The 22746-nt window shown below is 41.3% G+C and overlaps 1 protein-coding gene across 2 annotated transcripts in view; it reads right to left on the reverse strand.

Moving 5' to 3' along the window:
* wwc1 (WW and C2 domain containing 1) overlaps window positions 1-16627 on the reverse strand; it is a 52383-nt gene extending 35756 nt beyond the window's left edge. For both annotated transcript variants that reach the window (XM_083987127.1, XM_083987126.1), the window contains exon 1: window positions 15623-16627. In XM_083987127.1, the coding sequence (XP_083843253.1) occupies window positions 15623-15741 (119 nt within the window). In that variant the 5' untranslated portion in view covers window positions 15742-16627. The remainder of the gene's footprint in view (window positions 1-15622) is intronic.
* Between the last annotated feature and the right edge of the window lie 6119 nt (window positions 16628-22746).

Here is a 22746-nt window from a genome sequence, read left to right on the forward strand (position 1 = left end):
GGCAATTACTCTTATGATAAAATCTCCAAGTCACATCCAAGATTACTACTAGGGCTGTTTGTTGGCAAGAACCTGGCAATTTGATCATCGTCCCAAAGGAAGGCGATGATGTGAGCGATTGGGAAAGGCAAGACATAGTATTGCAGTTTTTCTTCTTTTAATTCTTCTGTCTATTCCTTGAAAACTTCTCACAGTATAAAGAGCACACAATATTGCATGCACAAGCAAATACTGTTTATTTTTATGCATTCAGACTCAGAACAGTTGGACCTGCAGCCGGCTCCTCTTATGTCCTACATCATAATGCTACGTCTTGTGCCATCTGAACATCTGCTGCCATTAAGGAAAAAATAAAGTGCCTACAGGAATGAAATAAAATGAAAAAATAAAACCCAGTAAACAGTGTTATTGATCTAATGTGGGGCTGAAACATCCAACAACACTAGTTTTTGTGCAATCTGAACAAACGAGTTGCCATCAGTTGGAGGCTCAAATGCAAAACACCAAACTACTGTCACCGTGTAAACTATTGACAAAGTATCAATACCGCTCTTAAAATTTTAGTGATTCAATATTTAATAACTCTGCAGTAACACACAGCCAGTCTGCACCCCTGCTCCTCTAACAAAGGTAAAGAGTGTGTGACCCAAATTAAACCGTGGTCAGAAGCAGCAGCTCTGAGTAACGACCAGACTAGGAGATGGATTTATCCCGGCTCACTGTTTGTCTGAAAGCTGCTCCAGGAGGAGGAGGAGGAGAAGCTGGGTGAATGTGTGAGTGGGGGGGGGGGGGGCGCTGGTGTTTTACTGAGTCCTCTATTCACCTCAGGAGGGGGGGGGGGGGGTAAGCAGAAAATGGGGTGGGGGTGGTGATGGGGGGTGTGGCTCTGGCCGGTCACAATAGGAGGAAACCGGCCCGTGGCATTCCACAAGCAGCGCTGACGCATCGCCTGGAGGTTTCTGGGGCAACCCTCGGCCCTGCAGCGGCCCGACCGCGGCCTTACTCTGACCGACCGACCGACCGCCCGCCTGCAGCCGTGAGGGTGAAATTAAACACCATCTCATTTTGTTTTGATGTAACCGACTCTCTGTCTAACTCTACATACAACTAAGGCTGCACAATTATTTGCAACTTCATTCGTTTTTTTGATATTGGTGAAATGTGTCTCAGCATTGTTGTATATTGTTTGCACCATAAGTCGTCATATCTTATCAAATCATATTCTCATGATGTAAAGGCAGGTGCATGTTTGTGTTTGGTTCAAGACCCAAGAAACATCACATCATTGATTTCAGATTTTTTAACTACAAATGAAAAGCAAATGTGACCATTCACACTGATGCATATCGTTATCTCAATGTGTTTTTTGTATACTGTGCACAACTCAAAATATATACCACATATCAGTTCCCAGTGATGTTTTTTAAAGGAGTTACTGCTTAATCCAATAGGAATGATAAACACTATTATGAGAACTTTCCTTTTATGGATAGAATATTATTACAAATGAATGAGATGAAATTATATCTTAACAATGAGAGGATTTATGAGAATATTTTAGACACATTTTAAAACCATCTTCAGCTAAGCCAACAGACAGCATCAGTATGATTTTTACAGGTTGGTTGAGTCATGATACAATTTATCCTACACAAACTGCTCACAGCATTGATCCTGATTTTACAGGGGAATCTGGCTCTAGCTCAAACTCCTCAAATACCCTAAAAATTCAGGAGTTTCAACAGGTTTCTCTCCAAATCCCCAAATCTTCTAAAGTAGTTTCATCAACACATTTAAGAATTTAGCTTCTTATCACGTTAATAACACGATCAGTAATTTCCGATTGTGATTTCTGAACCAAATCTCAAACAAACATGACACAGAAACTACTAATAAAACCTGAACTGCAGACGTTCTGCTGAGCTGAAGTGTTGCAGAGTGAGCTTTCACCACATATTTTCTTTCTGCTCTGTGATCTTCATTCATTCAGTCATGTCATTCCTCACTGGTGGGGGGGGGGGGGGGGGGGGGGCTGTGCCAAAATAACACAGTGGAAACAATATCTATTCTACTATAAAATGCAGTGTATATCAGCTAATTACCCAAGCCCCTGTTGTACTACTACACAAAAAAAGCCCAGCACCAACAGCGTACAGGTATGGAGTTGGTACTCTAACATGTTTGACAGTGGATAAATATTTAATAGATGACCTGTCATCACCCCCCCCCCCCAATACACAATACACAACCTGCAACCATAACCCATAACCCATTCTTAATCAAAATAAAACTTCATGCCGAGATATTTCCTACCTGCTAACAATTTTTTTTTCAACAAATGTCATGAGAAAGCATCACACATCAAATCCTCACTAATTGCATCTCGAACATCACAGGGGATAAACAAATAAATGTAAGGGAAGTGACGCCTCGTTGAGGAAATTGTTGGAGACCACAAACAGCAGAGTAAAAAAGCGAGACTCTTCTGCTGTCTCTCGTGTTTCGTGACTGCGTGTAGGCTACACACAAACACGGAGCAGCCACTCGCTGCTGCTCAGCACAGAAACTGAACTGGGTCCTTTTTCAGCTGATGAATAATGAAAGGGGCCCGGAGAAGATCCCCTCGGCTCTGCTGCTCTAAATTTAGACTCAGGAAAGACGGGGAGGTTTCTGCCAACCGCTGATCCCAGAAAAAGCCGGCTGGTTGGCTGGCCTGGGCATCCACATCCCATTATTTGATTCCTCTCTCTCTCTCTCTCTCTCTCTCTCTCTCTCTCTGCTCACCCACTAAATCCTGTCCTCTAATCGCCGGGCCGAGGGGAGTCGCTGACCTCAACTCGTCGCTCTCTGTCACGGTTTCCCTCAGTGCGGTGGACCAGCTGGTCGTGGTGGTGACGGTATAACCTCCATTTCACTGTCACTCATTTAATAGCCATTTGTAGAGCTTCCCATGCACGTGATCCCTTGCTTTAGTGCTCCAAGTGCCTAAGATTGGCAGGGAGCCCCCACATACTGACAACAGGTAATGTGGACAGAAATTGGCACTTCCTAATTGCTGAATGGTTGGAGCGCAAACATGCAGTGAGTCTCCATTTCCATTCTCCTTTCTGATAGAGGTCTAATATTCATCCAATATCTGTTTTGGAACAGTTCTAAATAATTAAGAGCTCAAACATTTTCTCTTAGGAACATTGGTTAAAGTCGCATGAGTTGGTTAGATTTGCACTTCTTACTGTTCATTACAATCCATCCTAGGGAGAGACATACATCAATGCACCTCGGCAAATCAACTTATACAAAAACATTATAACAACTCCGTGGCTCGTTCACTCATTATTTCTGACTTGCAGTGGCTTTTTATAAACATCACTGTTGCTGCTCTCAAAACAATATTTTGTTAGATAACGTGATGCTGCCACCACCACCAGGCTGATACGGAGAATAGAATCCTGAAAATATGCTATAATGAATTAACAATGATATAACTCAAAGTAAAACACAACAAAAATCATAGATACAGATATGAAAGTGAGTAGAGACTATTTTCGAATGGTTATGATACTTCTGTCTTTGATTTCACTCACTTGTTATTAGGTTATTTATTACTATTATTACAAAAGAACACAACTAAGAAACAAAAAGAGGTATCACTTTAGGCTCTTTGAAATACTCAAATTAAGAAAATGTGCCCATCATATAAAAAAAAATGAACACAGAAACACCAGCATACACTCCAACCAGTCTATTAACCAGACCCAGAAGATGAGTGATACACTAAATGAACTGCATTCATGCAGCATTTACAGTTCAAAAGCACATTACATTACAATGTGCCTCTAATTCCAACATGCACACACATCACTGTGGTAATCTGATGCAAATATGTAGCTTGTTTTGTGAGAACCAGTCTGATTGGTTCAATATCCCAGGTTTCAGCATTTAATCCTTTTTTCTATTGCAGTGTCACCTAAGGATTCAGGTAAATTCCTTCACTTGAATCACAGGAGGTGGAGTTAAATTCCTGGTTAAAGGGATAGTTCACCCAAAATTCAAATGAAATTTGAAATTTTTTGTTTCAAACGAATACTCGAGTACTACTTGAATAGTGACCCCGAACATTCGGATAGTAAAATATGCTACTCGTTGCAGCCCTACTGCCAACAAAGGTCCATGTGTAGCGTGAGAGATCGAGTCTAGGTTCCATATTTATAGACCCTTTCAGAGAGTATAAACAAAGACAGGTGTTACCAAGAATACTAATTAAGGCTCCATTCCATTTAGTGTACCAGAGCGTTTTCTAATGAGCCACACCTGTCTTTGTTTATACTCTCTGAAAGGGTCTATACTATGAAAGTCTCAGTCCACAAACGCACACTGTATTCAGAAAGTCTGAACATGAAGACTCCCTGTGACTTTGTGATGTCACAGCACTCAGAAAAGCCTCAAGCCCTGCCCACCTGGACCCACCATAAAGCACATGCAGGGTTTGGTTTCTGCTGATGTTTGCCTGATAGATCTTTCATTTTATTTGAAACAGTCAGCCAAGCAGACGAGAGGCTCAGACCTCCTCTTTTCTGATTGGCTTATTGACCTATTGTGATTAGGGCTCCAGAGAGGCCTGAGAGTGGAGACGTAAAACATTTATTACATGAAGAAATCATTTAATGAATTAACACTTCAAACAAAACATGGGGAAAGTGTTAAATAAATTATAAAATTTAGTTTTAAGCTAATTAAAGCAGATATCAGTGGAATGTTTTTGTTAATATAAGTCCTAAATAGTCCTATTTTCCGTCAGCAATCACTTACATGAAGTATTTCAGCCTAAACACGAGTCTCTCCGTCACTCTGCTCTGCTGTAACCCGAGGAGAAAATTTTCCTTGTGGGATACAAGTGTTATCCAATGAGGAGAGAGAACGGCATGAAGGGCTGTGTGTGCAGCCAAGGGATGCGCGTGAATGTGGTGACGTAGCACGAGGACCAATTGATGCCTGACAAGGGCGGGGGCTGCTAACTCATGGTGCGTTCAAAGAAACTCGTACTTTGTGTTTTTCCTTCCTGTGAAGTCATACCAGTTCGATCTGGTACGAGTTCACGGGTCGGAAGTTACGAGTGGCCGTTATAGGGAACTTTCACAGACAACAGGATGGTAAAAACACGAGCTACGGGTTACCTGGAACGCTACCAAGTCGTAGTTGTGACTTGAAGCTGTAACTTACGGTTTCAAAAGCCTGCCTTGAACGCAGCATTAGCCGAAACGGCCGTGAAGCTGATATCTGCTTTAATTGATCACGTCGATTGAAAAATAATGTCCGCCACAATTTCAGCATAAGATGAATTGTTTAAATCATTTTTCATGCACAAAACTCCAACATTTTCTAGCTCCAGCTTCTTACTTATGAAGATTTGTGACTTTTTCTTCAAAAAAGTCAAAACATCTGTGGGTTTTGGACAGTTGATTAGTGTGTGTGTTAGGGTCTCAGCAGAGTTTCCGTGTCACATGTTAGTCTGCACGTTTTTTAAGAAGCTTATCTGAGGCTAAAACTCAGTGAGGAAAATACTGAACTCTTGTGATGTTTTGGCATCAAAAATTGATTTGCAGGATATTAAATTCTGCCTCTATGTCGGCCTTTAAAGGCCGAGGCAGCAGAATACACACACACACACACGCACAAACACACACACTCACACCTCCACAGGTTTCGCATACCAAGGTAAACAGCCTGGCCGGGCCCCGGCGTTCTAATGCAAACTGACAAAGTGTGCGGCAGAGTGCAAACACACAGGGAGGCGGGCTGCATAGCTGAACGGTGAGTCAGAGAAACGTTCATTCAGCGCGGCATATATACATTCCTCAAGTCCTGTTATGAGGCTTTAAACTGCATTTCACAGCCGCTCAAAGTCCGAGAACGAAACAATGACACACACACAGCACACACTCCTTAAACAAAGCAGCAAATAAAGAGTGAAAACACAATAAAAAAGAGAAATGACAGCAGAAATCAGCCACAGTCTTTCTGCACATCAACCTTCTCATACCAATGATGACGGCGTGTTATCTGGCAGATAACATTCCTTTCACCTGACGATATGCATTCAATGCGTCACTGCAAGGGTGGATAGATGATATAGCACTCTGAAGAATTCATCAAGGCTTTGAAAACACTCACAGGGTTCACTCATTTTTACTACTTCTATTCCTCTGTTGGTTCTGCTTTTTTGTTGCTGTCCACAGATACCTAAACTTGCTGAGTGTATACTCAATGGCAACGTGTTAAAGGTACTATATTGTATAAAGGTAGAGTATACTATTGTGATCATAGATCGGGTCTGTGAAAGTATCAAAACCTCAGTCCACACACAGAGGAGATGTAAAACTACACAGAGGTCGATTTTGGTTTCTGAAGACTAAAATGTATCTTCTTGTAGACTACTTCAAAAAACAAAAAAAACAAAACATGGCACCTTTAAATTTGACTGGATATTAAACACTTTTGTAATACTTTATCAAGAGATTTTGATAAATAAAAACTGATCACCCGAGAAAAGAGGAGAAAGAGAAAGGTTTTGTTTAGAAATCTTTGAAAAGTCTTTGAAAATTTAATCAGCACTGGGATCTGGACGTCATACGGCCACATTGGCTTTTCTAATAAATATTATCGGATATCTGTGACTGTTCCTCTGAGGGCCCTGGGCAGGATGCATACACACAAACACACACACACAAATGCGCAAAGCTGTCAGTATCAAAATAAGGCTGGCCGTCTTCATTCCTGAAGGCAGCCTGCACTGGGAGGGTTTTCACACGACTGCAGCAGGAAACTCAAAACTTTTCTAAATACCAAAGATGAACATGTTTTTACAGCTGAATGGGCAGAAATGATTTTACTGACACTATGATCCAAAACAAAGGACGTCAACACATACCAATCACCAAATGCTACTCCAAACAGTCTTCCAGTTCAAACAACGAAAGACAGAATTTGGTGACACATTGAAGTAGTGCTCTTCAGTCCTTACAAAAACCAGACCAGACCACAACTGGTAAAAACATTCAATAATGATACATAGTTAAAAAACGACCAAGGTTTCAAATATGAGTTCAGAGAATTAGGCTAAAAACTAAATAGATAGTAAATCGTCTGGCAGAAATACAAGGGATCATCTGTAGTTAGGCTCTGCTCTGGCTGAAAGGGAAATAACCATCCAGATGTGTTCATGTGGTCACAGCACACAGCTGGATTTACTGTCCCTGGTGCAAATTAAAACGTTTACTAATGTGCAGCATATGCCAACAATTACAACTTTATATCTGTTTATATAGTAGCCCTCCATGCTCAGGTGTCATAAATACATGAGTTAACACTTCTATCTGCTAATTAATTACTACCACTACAGTGTGTTATAAACCATTCATTGCATGTTTATATACAGATTTAGAATATTAAATTGATTTTAAGTAGATTATCAATCAGAAATGTGAAAAAATGTGAAAAGTGATGAAAAACACAGATGAAAAATCATCCAATCAGGTTTAAATGGGTTGAATTAGCTCTTATTCTATTCTAACACAAACCTTTTTGTCTCAAACTAGTGCACATTCCTGCTTCTGTCTGAATGCTCTTTGTGAGCTGCCACAAATAAATAAGTTATAAGATGGTCGGTTATGTATTAAAACAAACTAGACTGCAGCTGTGGCTGAGCCAGCCTCTGTTCAGGTCCTAGTTTACAGTTTGCAGGGCCTCACGCTGCACTTTGACCCCATGCACCTTGGCAGGCAGTGAAAGGGATTTCAGATGAATCAGGCCTTTGGCTGGCGAGTCTGTGCGCTGCTCGGTCCTTCACGTTGTGTGTTTCAGGAATGTGTGTGTGAGTGTTGTTTTTTAAGGACTTTGTTTGGGGAGGTTTTCTTTTTCACTTCCTCTAATAAGTGTCTGAGTGTAAAACAACCAAAGTAGAAGAGGTCTTCATTCCACCTGCCATCATTAGACCGTGCGTGCGTGCGTGCGTGCGTGCGTGCGTGCGGGATGCCACGGTACTCAGTAAAATACCGAACCACCCATCATGTCACACGGTTGAAAGTGCAGCTCAAAATAAAGAAAACCAACGGGCATGGCAGCACAAGCAGGCGCTGATCGCGAACATGGGGTAATTTGAAAACTGTACAATTAGCGCAATTTAGCACATTTAGCGTTTAATAGCGTTCCGGCGGGACGTCTGTCCATGCGCACGTGTGTGAGTGTGTGGGCGCGGCCTGCGCACGAGAGAGAGGCTGAGTCCAGTAGGAGGAGGAGCTTACTGACAGGGATGAGAGATGGTGAATTTTTTTTGTTTTGTGAGAGACTGGCCCAAACGAGCCTGTGGTGGATGCCGGCATAGGGAGGGGTCTTCCTTGACGGCAATATAGCATGATCTCTGTTTGAAAGCGGCACAGAGAGGAGGGCCTGTTCAGTGCGTGTGAGAGAGAGCTCTACTAGGAAATACGATTTGAAACATAATTTGGGGAGAAAAAAAAAAGTTCTGTTTATGCACAAAACATGTGGAAAAAACTGTGGCCCAAAAACCGAGGTACCGTGGGCTACCTGCGTTGCACCCCTGTGTGTGTGTGTGTGTGTGTGTGTGTGTGTGTGTGTGTGTGTGTGTGTGTGTGTGTGTGTGTGTGTGTGTGTGTGTGTGTGTGTGTGTGTGTGTGTGTGTGTGTGTGTGTGTGTGGCTTACAACCACTGAAACAGCTCTAGACACCTTTAGGAAGAAACGTACTATTGTTTTCATTTTGCAGTGTGCACACGTGTATCACTGAACTGAATCACAACCTTTAGAAAACAATTACTTTATGGCCTCATCATGTCATACATTGAATCTTTTATTGCTTTTACATATTGCTTGTTCTTTGTATATTATGTTTCAAGGTGTCCTTGCTGAAGAGAGCTCATGATGTGAAGGCCAATCAGGGACAAGTCAGCACCTCATAAATCAAAGTACTTATTCACACTGATGCTATAAAGCTGTCATTACCATTATTCTGCAGCAACGGCCAAATGCAAAGATGTCAGCCATGTTATCAACAACACTAATATATGAGAGATGAACTTGTGGTAATAAAAGAGAGCTTTCCAGTTAAACTGTCAGTATCAAATGCTTTACTTTGGACAACCTTTTCATATTTTGTATATCAATTAAAAAAAATACTGACAGATTAACCTGTAGACCAATGTGTAACTATCTCACAGTGTATTAGCGGTGAACACGTGCAACTGGACTGGAATTGAACCAGGACTTGCTGCCCCAGTAATAACCACTAAGCCACTCAGCTATCTTGTCAACTTGAGAAGTTTTGATAATTGACTAATCATATGGTTTACACACTGTACTAAAGGTGTTACTGTTATTGCAGTATCAGTATTATCACACACACATACAGTATAAACACTGGCCGGATGTCATCAAACGCATCATGAGTCTCAGTCTTGTACCAGTCTCTGACAAACCCGACTGACTATGCAGACAGTGCAAAGACACTTTGGGGACAGGCAGCACATAGTAGCAGGCTAAGACAAACACATGACACATCTTTATATCACCAGACATTTGCACTATTTGTTTTACTATTTTTTTGATCAGATAAACACAAAAACCTGTCAACTCATGTGGATTCAACCTGAGGTGGTTGTCATACAAAAGCAAAAATCTAAAACTTTGAAATGACTTTGCGCAAACTTAAAGCAGAAGTAAGCGGAATGTTTGTGTTAATATAAGTCTTAAATAGTTCTATCTTCCGACGGCAATCACTTACATAGAGTGTTTGGTCCGAAACACGGGTCTGTCAGTCACTCTGCTCTGCTGTAAGCCGAGGAGAAAACTTTCCTTGTATCCTACAACCTTTATCCAATGAGGAGAGAGAACGGCATAAAGGGGCGGTCCTCTCTGTGTGTGCAGCCAACGTGAATGTGGTGACGTAGGGACGAGGGCGGGGACTGCTAACTCCATCGGCTGACAAGAAGTTATCCAAAACGACTGGATCGCTTACTTCTGCTTTAACCCCCCCCCCCCCCCCCGAATAAACCCAAGTAAAGAAAGACAAAGGCAATAACATTTTAGAAGACATGATATGGCATTTAGTATTTTATGTCAGGTATTTAAAGCTGGAGTTAATGGCCCTGAGAAACTTCACAACTGAGGACGGAGGAATTATTCCTCTGTCCTTGTTTGAGGATAATGGCTCTGATTCATTCAATTCTTACGGCTGCTGTGCGTGTAATGTTGATGAACGAGCAACTGCTGCTTAATTCAGTTCAGTTGATTCATTTCCCCCTCTGAATAACAGCATCGGTTACCTACACTACATAAAACATGTTAAATACTAGGCAGTGGACCTAATGCAACGAGAAAAGAATCAGTGTGCTCGCTCACATCGTCACACAGAAAAGACAAAAACAAGCCGTAAGCCTCCTGAATTCCAGACATAAGCCATTAAAGGGATTTGGTGTCAAAGTCCGAGGGGTCTTAAGTAACTGGTCAGGATGAAAAACGAGCCCCCCCTCCACCCCCACCCCTCATTTACACTGCATTTTTGTACAAGTGGCTCTGCATGCTTGGCACTCTAAGCCTATTACATATATGGATTTCTATGAGAGCCAGAAGGACAAAGAAAAAGGTACAGTAAGTCACACCTCCACACCTGGAATTTCTCATTTCAGCAATGTGAATGATCGGGATAAAAAGCAGCGAAGAAAATAGTTCTGGTTTTCTAGTCGCCTTTCCACCTGGTTCAGGACCCAGCATACTGTATCCACTGCAACACTGAGGCCTTGATACTTTCAGTATTCATAAACGAGCCAGACCAGCTTCATAATGAAAAAATACATAGAAATATACCTTTAATAACTCATCTACCTGTTCTTACTAGCGTCTAATGAATTATTAAAAGATATTAAGCATTTAAACGGTGGCTGAGACTTTGCCCCAATGTCCTCCTCAGGCTGAAGAACCCAGACAGCAAAACGGTTCCTTTATTAGGAGATCCAGGACAATGCTGCTGACATGGCTGCATCATTTCTTCTCTGTCCATGGTGCCAGTCTCCTGTTCTATCACATCCCACAGTTCAAGCCCACTTAAGTTCACTGTTGTGACCAGATAACTTTAGCTTTGCATAATTGAGTGTTGTCCTAGTGGAAGTAGCCATCAGCAGGGATGCAAACACAAGTATTGTGAAAAAAGAAAGAGCCTCCAAACTTATAGTGGGGTATGGGGGCTTATTTCAGTCCAACCAAACTTAAGATTTTAATGAATAACGCGTATGCATGCATATTAAAAAAAAATTTTTAAATCTATACAGGAGCAGCTGCACAGAAACAACATGAGTTGGCATGGGGAAAAGATTGCAGAGCATGTTAAGAAGTAATGCGAAGAGAAGTTACCGTATTCCTCAATTAACTCATTGACTGTGGCGCTCTTTTCCAAAGTTTTAGTCAAGTGTACCGGCAATTTAGACCATTTTTGACCATTTTTGTAGAGCCACAGCGTATTCTGCGAAAACTCAAGCTAAACATGGCTGGTTTTCATCAAAAACCCTGCTTTTTTTCTCGCCGCTCGCGCCCGGTGCTTCTTCTTCTCATGTGCAGACGCAACGGTCAAAATGTGTAGATGGACAAGCAACAACTTAGTTACTTCACCAGTAACAGGCAAACAGCCAATCATTCAGCAGCTGTGTAGTTAGGTTGCAGTGGGTGCATGTGGGTTTTGTTTACAAGGGAGTAGCATGCAGGGAGAAGCCGGGAGGAGAGGAGAGGCGGCCGCTATGTAGCGGAAACTGGCACCGTAGTAGTAATCCACGGTAGTACCGTCATGTAGTATTTCTAGTATGGTAGGAACCGTTACGTTTTGGCACCGCGGGGTACCGTGGCTACCGTGGGTATCGTGCAACTTGCCTCTGTTCCTGTTTTCTGAGCATAAAGATCCAAACCACCACAACCAACCCTCAGTTTACATTACTAATAAAGTTTGTTTTTTTTTTAATAAAAAGATAAACCGTCTCTGGCGACGCACATAGGGCAGTGATCCTAAGTCAATTCAACTAAGTTTGTCCAAGTGGAGTTGCCGTACGTAGCTGTCACAAATCGGGTAGCGTTGCAAATGGGGTAGTGACATGCATAACCGCATAACACATGCATAACTCGGTTTGCAAAAGCCGAGTTATGATAAAAAAAAACTTCCAGATCGTGAGCTGTCATGAGTCTTTGATCGTCATCTATTTCAGTTCTGCTCGTCGTAGAGTCCCCAAATTTACACATAAAGGTGTGTTAAAGTGTCTATTTTCATAATTTAAAAAAAGCAAAAAACGTAAAATTACGTTATTGGCACTCAACACATGGGAACGAAAAACTTAAAATTACGTGGTTGGCACTCAATGAGTTAATAGCCGGTATTCAATTAACAGCCCGGTCTCATACAGTAGGCTACAAGGCTGGGGGTATTGTTTACACAAACAAATAAAGGCCGGCCACAAGCACAGGGCGGGTCAAAAAACTGACCAGGATATGACCAGAAAGTCTTTCAAAGTGCGATGGTGCTGCAACCAAACTACACAGCTATTAAATGATTGGCTGTTTGCCTGTCACTCGTAGCATCCAGGGATGTGATAGGATGTTTCAATGAGCCAGGCAAGGAGCAAACAGAGGACTGTCTGTTAGATGCTTGGCTGTTCACATGTCACTCTTAGCACGGTCCACATCAAGGGATGTGATAGGCTGTTTATGAGTCGGAGCACACGTAACCCCGCTCGCCACCCCAAATGAAAAACTCCTCAGATCTACGAATCGCACAAGTCATCCAAGCTCCCGTTAAAAAAGCAGAAATTGACGAAAAAGAGGCTGTTTGCGTCCCTGCATTAGTAGAAGGTAAATGGATGGTAAGGTAGGATGTGGCCAAAAAGAGGTGTAACACGACCGGCCAGGACTGCCAACACAAGGCATAGCAAGTTGGGTCCATGGATGTTGAACCTGGCAGCACTAACTCCATCCCATTCCCTACTATCTGCGGCTTCATCCAGATCCACCAAATCTGGTTACATTTTCTAGTCTGCACTAGACCAGTCCTCATGAATAGGCTTTCTGGTCTCTGTTCTTGGTTGACAGGAAGTGGAATCAGATGAACAGGTATTCCTGATAAAGTGCCATGAATGTATTTCATAATGACGTTTGACCTTCCAAGCAGCCACTGACTTTCATTCACTTCCCTTCAACCTGTAGAGACTTGAAGCTTGTTGATGCTGTAATATGTAATGTTGGTATGTTACTGGTCCAAATTATATATAATTTTCCAACTGTTAACTTTTGCTTGCTTTTTGTTTCCTTGGTTACTTTCATTGTTCCCTTGGTAGATTTCCAATAACAGCTCAGAGTCAGGACTGTGTTGAATCGTCCTTGAACACACTGCCACAACAAAATACTTAAGTAGAAACAGCTCAAAGCTGCCTTGTTGGGGGATGACGATGTGAAACTGACAAAGAAACACAGGCAAAAAGATCAACAAGATACAGCACGCAGGGTTTTCTACAGGTGTATTCTTAATCCACACTGTTAAAATGAATGATAACAAATGGCTGGAAGAAAATGAATCTGGAGTGATATGAACACCATTTAGTCAAGGTGCCATATAGCACAAAGGTGATCCATTTCTCATTATTATTAAAGCCTCAGTCCACAGAATGCACCAGCTGTCAGGACTTCTGCAATTTTGTGATGTCATACATTGCCCCAAACCTTGTCCACCTTTACCACCATCCAAGACTTGCAGGATTTGGTTTCTTTGAGTGTTTTATCAGAAATCTGCTGTTTTTCTTTGATTACTCCTAAAACAGTCAGCCAGACTGAGAAGAGAAGAGGCTCGGAGCCTCCTCTCGTCTGATCATCGGCTCGTTGTTACTAGAGGTCCAGGCAGAAGCCAAAGAGTGAAGATGTTAAACTACACAGAGCTGGTTTTTGGTTCTAAAAACCCACAAATAAGACTATAAAATAAAATTCTGAAAAAGTATGAAATATATGACCAAGTGGGCAAGCTTACATGCTGCATACATCCTCCACTGTGCCAGTCTATGTTATACATACACAGTAATTGCAACAATTATACCCCTTTCCCACTGGCCAAAAAACCTGTTTAAACCCGCTAACAATCAGCTTCTGATGGCAGCGGGAAAGGCTCTAATGTCAGCATTAGTCTCAGTAGTAAACTATATGTCAAACATACTGGAGGTAACTTTCCATTTCCAACATACATCTCTTGGAAAGAGTGTTGGGATTGTTTCTGTAATCTACTCAACTTTTTCTGAGTTTGATCATGGATAGCGTCGTTCTGTAGTGATTAACGTGTCACTCCCATTTATTCTGCATCTCCCCTTTCAAAGCTAATGAGAAACCACTTCACAGAGCACACTGTGCGAAGGAACATCTTGTTTATCACCAACTGAGATCTGCTTGATGTAGCACCAAAGGAGGACGACTCCCAGCATCAAGGTCAAATTTCTACTTCAAATAAGAAATGACTGCAGCTCAGAAGACGCTCACCCTGTCCTCTTTACACTTTCCTCTCATCACCACCACTGCTCTTCAACACTCCCACTTAACCCATGTCTTCACATTATCTTGTGCAAAAAAAAGTGCCATCTGTTATTTCTGGATGAAAACAGCTATAGGTAGAAAATAAAAGAATCAGGTTCATAGAGAGTAGCAAGAAAGGAAGGGACAGGACATTTCGAGCTTTCTAGGGAGATAGAATAATGCCTATTAAGGGTAATTAGTTTACTGATCAGTCAGTGAGTTGGCAGAAAGTTAGGTAACAACTATTCTGATCATCTACTTTTTTGTGTTAACCAAAACACTGCATGTGTTGTTGTAGCTTCTCGAATCTGGGGAGTTGATGCTGTTCTTTAAAGTACACAACAGCAGACTGAATATCTTTGAAATTCAAACAGGCATTTTGCTCAAATTTCTGGCCCATTAATCAATAAATCATCATCATAAAAAAATAAAAAAGGTTATAAATGGTGACTTAAGAAACAGCCACTGCTACAATAAGGTGGCTAAAAGGGATCTAAATTAAAATACAAAAAAAAAACTCCCATTACGTGCAGCCCTACACATAATATCACACTATTTGGCAGCTTTGTTTTGTCAATGCAGTGAAACACATGAGCCCAGTAAACTACTATACCTTAAAAGAGTGGGACATTAACAATGAAAATAACTGTTACTAGGATAAGAGACATGGAGGATAGATGTCCCAAACACCGTGACCGAGAGATGTCATAGTTCAGAATAAAGGCAACACAGGGGCAGAGGTAAATAGAGTATGTGTGTCTGCTGGTATTTGCATTTATTGTATCTTTTTACATCCTATGTACATTTCTGTCTACATTTGAAATTAAACTGAGTCAGCCTTCTTTCTCTTCCACAACTAGGATCTATGGACCAGCGGCTGGTCTTTATAGAGCACAGTAAATATCTTTCAGCCTATCAGGCTCCTTTGGCCTGGTCTAGTGGTATGCATAGGTCACATTTACATTTTTTCCTTAAATATCTCATCTGCAAGGGGTCAAAGGTCTTCCTACAGCACAGACTCCATACCTGTCTCTGGGGTCGATCCAGCTGGTGATCTGGTTGATGTGGTCAATGTAATAGACTTTGCCATCAAAGTCTCTGGCTTCCTCCCAACCCTCAGGTAGTGGCAACTCCTTCCTTGGCATGTCAGGCGAGTCTCCATGTAATTAACTCCTCTCTACTCAAAATCATAACGAAGGGAAACCATCGCTTTTCTCTGTCATCATCAGCAACAACGGCATCAGTAGTTATTCCCAAAATTCCCGGTCTGGCGCGCCTTGGATTAGGGAATAATAATAATAATCCATAATAATCCACCGATTAGCAATGATTCCAAAAAAAAAAAAGAAAGGGGCTGATGAAAGACACTGTATCAGAGGGTGAAGCAGCTCCAGCAGGCTGCACTTGTGCACCAATTCATCTCTATGCGAGTGTCAACTCATGTGTAATATAAACACAGCGGTCATTAAACTACACCGTGATGATATTTGACGTGTTTTTCCAGTTGTAAACGCATGTTTTGCAACTTTTCCGGTGACAACTTTTTAAGTAAACTGCAATTATCCACGGTCCACAGCACACGGGCGATGCTGCTGCTGCTGCTGCTGCTGCTGCCGCTGGTCTGTTGTCGGTTTCAACATAAACACAGAAAGCTGCCTCACGTCCAAGTCCATAAACCTCAATAAAAAACCAAAGGAGGGCAGTAATGTGTCCACACCAGTGAAGGGGGGAGCTTCACACCGAGAACCGTCCGAGTGCCGTTAAAAACCCCTCTAAAACCCCCTCAGTGAGCTCGTCTCTCCCTCCTGCCTACAGGCCACCATGTTGAGCAGCAGTCGCCGATGCTAGCCGCCAGCCGCCGCGGGGTAACGAGCACTCCGAGCGCCGCCGAGAGAGGAAAAGTAACGAGCAAATCCGAAGACGTAAAAATCCGGTAAACCCCGCGTGAAACTCGGGTCTGTTATCTTTGATAAATGATCCGTTTGCAGCCCGGACGGGAGGAAGGGAGGGAGGCAGCGGCGGCAGCGGTGGCGGCGGTAAAGTCTTCCCTCAGTCCCGATGACTTCGGCCGGTCGACCGCTGTCAAGCTCCGTACGTTCGCAGCGGCAGCTTCCGGCTACGATTTCAAAATAAAACTTTTGTTGCCACCAGCAAGGTGAAACTTCCGGTCGCAATGATTTGACAGACTGATATCAACAAAAAGTTCTGAACATGGTCTAAGTTAGTGCAGGGGTGGGCAAACATTTTAGCTTGGGGATCACAATGAGTTTTAAAATTTGGCTGGGGGGTCAGTATCAGGTGGTTGGAGAGTGTTTGTGTGAACTAATAGGCTAAATTACACGTTAAAGCCATTACCTAAAAGTAAAAGAAAACTTACATTCAAATAATATTCAATTTCAGTGGGAGCAGTGTTGTTGGTCCCCCTTTTTTGCCTGTGCATCAAATTTGTGGTCTTTGGAATAGCCTAATTTGGACAGTTTTTACCAGTATTTGATGGGCTGGATTAATAGGCTGGAAATGGCCCACGGGCCTTAGTTTGCCCAGGCCTGGTCTAGTGTGTAAAATGAAACTCTAAACAAAGGCTATGATTAATACAATTGATAATAATTGTATATAATTCCTTTATTTATATTGCACCTTTAAAACAAGAGTTTATAAGGTGCTTTGACATGCAAGCAGACACACACAAGAGCAATGGCAACAGAAGAGCCCCAAAATAGAGACATAAAACTCATAAGAGCCCATAAAACATAAATAGCCTAATTAAAGGAATTATAAGCACTACAAAATATAAAGCACAGAATGAGCTAAAGTGAAATAAAACAGAAAAATAAAAGCATTGAGAAACAAATAAGAGCAGTTTCATAAAAAAAAAACAATGCAACTAAATAAGATTAAAAAGGAAATGGAAAAAAAACAATAGAAACTGATAAAAACAAACAATAAAATATAGTATAGGACAGTAAGATATTTTTAAAAAGAAAAGGATAATAGCCTCAGGAAAAATAAAGGCCATGGGAAAAAAATACAAAGAAATCACCTAAAAGCAAGTCTTTAAAAGTGGGGTAGCCTATAAGAATCTTCTTATATTAAATTTAAATTTGAACTGTGCAGAAGTTTTAAAGACAAGCATACAGCAGCCTTGTAAAGTTTCATATTCAGTGACAAGGACCACATTGTCTGGCCCACCAGATCCCTAACCTCAGCATCATGGACTCGGTCTTGGATCACAAGAGACAGGGGATACTGATGTGGACTAAATCCACAGGTGGTCTTCTCCAAGATGTTGGAACAACCTGTAAAATCCTGTGCACAGATGTAGGCTACTGAAGAGAACAGGTGCTGCTTTAAAGGTAAAAACCGAGAAGGGGGTCAGAGCAAAAAACTCTGATGTGTTTGATTCACAATTTATGCAAATATTAATAATGTATATACGGTAGGCCCATTTCCACAGCTCTCTGAATTGACACAGGCTACTCAGTCTCAAGCTCACAGCGCCCTCTGGAGGTCAAAGTGATATGGTGCATCCTCATGCTGTGCCATGGAGACTGATTTTAGGTCCGTTTTTTGTTTTGTTTTGTTTGTTTTTTGCCTGTACAGCTCAGGGGCCACAGGTTGGGTTTTGATTAAACTTGCCAGGATGGTTTCCAACAGCTCTTTAGCTCTTTTATTTAAAACTGGCATAATTTGAGCAGAGGGCATTGCTGTAATTTCAAGACCAAAGGGAACATCTGCTGCTCCACCTGCTCTAATTTTGATCACAGGAAACACTCTGATTAAGGTACTGAAATTATAGTTTTAAAAAATGACTCATGACATTAATTTAGGTCTTGAAGGACACAGAAGGAGAAAGTTTGAATGTTAAACTCAGAGTTTCTTGCAGCACTTTAATCCCCCACTCAGCTGCTTCCTGATTAAACATCTGGTTGTTGATTGTCAATGTGGCCTGGTGCTCTGGTTGTTATCAGACGTGACATTTGCATGGTTATAACCCTCATATTCAGCCCTGTAAATTCCCTCTGGTTCTTGTTAAGTGACTTTGCCTCAGTCCTGGATGAGTCTGCAAAGTGTCCTAAACCCAGAGGAAGCTCAGTGCTCAGAGATCTCTCTCAAGTCACTGACTGGTCAGTGAAACCTGGTGGGCTAGCTGGTTAGTTCATGGTAGATTCCTGTGTAGTTATTGGCTTTAAAGATGTAATTCTGCATGTCGTGTTTCTTTGTCCGTCTTGTGTTGACACCAGTGTTGTCCATGTTCCTTGTCTTTGTTATTCAGTAGGCTACATATCTGAAGTGGAATTTGTTTAAAGATAGTTTTGTCAAGACAGTAGGCTATTGCATTTTATCCTCTAATACTTCTGTAGAATGTCATTATTCACGGATTTTGGATGTTATTTTATATATAATGGGCCTTAATAATAGTCAACATATTGGCTTTTAAGATATTTTTTTTAAATAGTTTCTCTCTCTTTTTGAAGTTTTTGTGTAGGCTAGCCAGGCCTACATAATTTGTTTCATTCTTTCTTTGTGTGTTTATATCTTGCTGTTTAGCAAATTTTCTAACACTGTTTTTGATAAATAGTTGTCACAGCTTCATTCATTAGGGTCCGGGCAGCTAAGCTGCCGGGACACTATTGTATTCCTAGGAATTCTTCTTCTTCTTCTTTCTTTCTTTCTTTCTTTCTTTCTTTCTTCTTCCAAGGAAGTCATACTTCCCATGGGTGAAAACTCACCAAACTTCACAGAAACATCCGACCCCATGCCAGATTCACTCAACTCCAAGGACATGTGCCCCCCCCTCCTAGGGGGGGCACAATAAGCGTTTAAATTTAAAAACTTTAAAAATTCCTACCAAACCAACGGTAGATGCTACAGTGTTGAAACTTCACCACAATGTAGCCTCAATACTGCTGAAACTTTTGTCCACTTAAACTTATTACAAATTATGAAGTCCATCACTCTGTTTTTTTCAATAACTGTAAAACTTTTAAAATGTATCTCCTCCCACAATTTTTGCTCAATTGTCACCAAACTTGCTACAGAGCATCTCCAGACCGTCCTCCACAAAACTTGTTTCTCGGATTTTTGATTAAGCAAAAATTGAGCCTACAGTGCATGAAAACGTTTGACTGTAAACACTACTGTAAACATATACCATCAAATTCTTGCTAAATACATTTTCAATCTTCCTGAAAAAAAATGACAATATTCTGGAGTCATGGTTGATGAAGTTTGGCAAATATCAGAATTTTATCTCAAAAACTGAATTTTCTAGAACATTTTGAATTCTGCTCTCATGGGAACAACTGCAGTCAATGTGAGAGTGGAATTTATAAACATCATATTTTCTCTTATGAAGCAAAACACTTATCATTAAAAACAAATCACCAACATTTCCATGCTGTCAAGAAGCAATTTATGTATTATCAGATTTTTGTTTAGATGACTGAATTTCTGAAATTTTGACCATTTCATCACAACAGCTGCCCGGGCACTGGCTCACCTGAGTGGATAAATGAAGCTACACAGCATGTTGCACTACCAGCTAATTAGCTCAGTGAGTTAGGAGCTGGTTCTTGGTGTCAGAGATTGTGAGTTCGAGACCCAGCACGGGCGATGATGATGAGGACAGATCAAAATGTCACATGTCCTCAAGCTGTTTTGCTGTCTAAATGCAATTTATGTATTAACAGATTTTTGTTTAGATAATAGAATTTCTGACTTTTCAAAATCTGCCTTCACAACAGCTGCCTGGGCATTGACTCCCTGAGTGGATAAATGAAGCTACACAGCAGGTCTCACTACCAGCCAATTAGCTCAGCGAGTTAGGAGCTGGTTCTTGGTGTCAGAGGTTGTAGGTTCAAGACCCAGCAAGGGAGATGATGATGATGATGATGATCCAAATAGCTTGCACTGGACCATGTGCGAAGGCTCCTAACATCTTAGACTCATAGTAGATGTTTGACAAATACATATCATTATTTTACCTCAAAAACTGATTTTTCTTTTTACTGTGGTTTCAAATCTGCCTACACGACAGTGAATGGCTTACTCAATTTGTGAAGCCACTATTGAATTGCCACTTTTGAAGTAGCTCAGTGCGATAGACAACGGTCTTTGGTTCCCGAGGTTGTGGGTTCAATCCTCAACTGATGCAAATTGAATAAGGTCAACTGTCTTGTCTTCCTATTCCCCTGTTTGTTGCTCAGAATTGCCTAAATTTGCCCAAAAGTAGCCCGGACCCGACCCATTGCTGCGCAGCAGCTATAAACTTCTTCTTCTTTCTTCTTCCAAGGAAGTCATACTTCCCATGGGTGAAAAGTCACCAAACTTTGCACAAAGGTCCAGTCCCATGCCAGATTTACTCAACTCCAAGGACATGTGCCCCCCCCTCCTAGGGGGGGCACAATAAGCGTTTCAATTTAAAAACTTTAAAAATTCCTACCAAACCAACGGTAGATGCTACAGTGTTGAAACTTCACCACAATGTAGCCTCAATACTGCTGAAACCTTTGTCCACTTAAACTTATTACAAATTATGAAGTCCATCACTCTGTTTTTTTCAATAACTGTAAAACTTTTAAAATGTATCTCCTCCCACAATTTTTGCTCAATTGACACCAAACTTGCTACAGAGCATCTCCAGACTGTCCTCCACAAAACTTGTTTCTCGGATTTTTGATTAAGCAAAAATTGAGCCTACAGTGCATGAAAACGTTTGACTGTAAACACTACTGTAAACATATACCATCAAATTCTTGATAAATACATTTTCAATCTTCCTGAAAAAATTGAGAATATTCTGGAGTCATGGTTGATGAAGTTTGGCAAATATCAGAATTTTATCTCAAAAACTGAATTTTCTAGAACATTTTGAATTCTGCTCTCATGGGAACAACTGCAGCCAATGTGAGAGTGGAATTTATAAACATCATATTTTCTCTTATGAAGCAAAACACTTATCATTAAAAACAAATCACCAACATTTCCATGTTGTCAAGATGCAATTTATGTATTATCAGATTTTTGTTTAGATGACTGAATTATTGACATTTTGACCATTTCATCACAACAGCTGCCCGGGCACTGGCTCACCTGAGTGGATAAATGAAGCTACACAGCAGGTCTCACTACCAGCCAATTAGCTCAGCGAGTTAGGAGCTGGTTCTTGGTGTCAGAGATTGTGAGTTCGAGACCCAGCAAGGGTGAAGATGATGATGATGACAGATCAAAATGTCAGATGTCCTGTGACAATTGTCCTAATGGTGCCATCACAGCAAGCCTCTAAATTTAAAAATCCAAATAGCTTGGACTGGACCATGTGCGAAGGCTCCTAACATAGTAGATGTTTGACTAATACATATCATTATTTTACCTCAAAAACTGATTTTTCTTTTTACTGTGGTTTCAAACACGACAGTGAATGGCTTACTCAATTTGTGAAGCCACTGTTGAACTGCCACTTGTCAATTAGCTCAGTGTGATAGACAAAGGTCTTTGGTTCCAAAGGTTGCGGGTTCAATCCTCAACTGATGCAAATTGAACATTATAAGGTCAACCGTCCTGTCTTCCTGTTCTCCTGTTTGTTGCTCAGAATTTGCCAAAATTAGCCCGGACCCGACCCATTGCTGCGCAGCAGCTATAATATTCTGTCTGAGATCCTCCTCCCTTGTCCCTTGTCTGCTCGGATTCACAACAATTCACTTCTGGCCTCTGACGTCCGTGCTCCCGTCGGTACACCGGCGATGGGCGGGGTGTTCCTGCTGCCTTCAAGTGCGGTCTGGAAGTGGGAAAGCTGGAGCTACATCTCTGCATATCTAATGATGATGATATTCTATAATTACATTTTTAGGACTGCGATATATTATGTTTGGATCTGTGTTTATTAAAAGTTCCCATGCATATAAGAGGCTGCTGACACTGAGTCTCTCCAACAAAATATTAGCCTACCACATTTTCATCACTGTCTTCCACTTTCCATGACAAATCCAACAACAGGACATTTCCATAGGTTAATTCTCCAGTTATCAAGTCCAGTATGACAATAGGATCAATGATGGACTGAGATTCACCAGGTGAATGACTCACTATCAATTTAAAATGACATTTCAGTGTTCATATCTAGTTTTTGCTGCCCCTGAGTGGAAACAATC

The sequence above is a fragment of the Trachurus trachurus genome (assembly GCF_905171665.1).
Source record: "Trachurus trachurus genome assembly, chromosome: 14".
Lineage (NCBI taxonomy): Eukaryota > Metazoa > Chordata > Actinopteri > Carangiformes > Carangidae > Trachurus > Trachurus trachurus.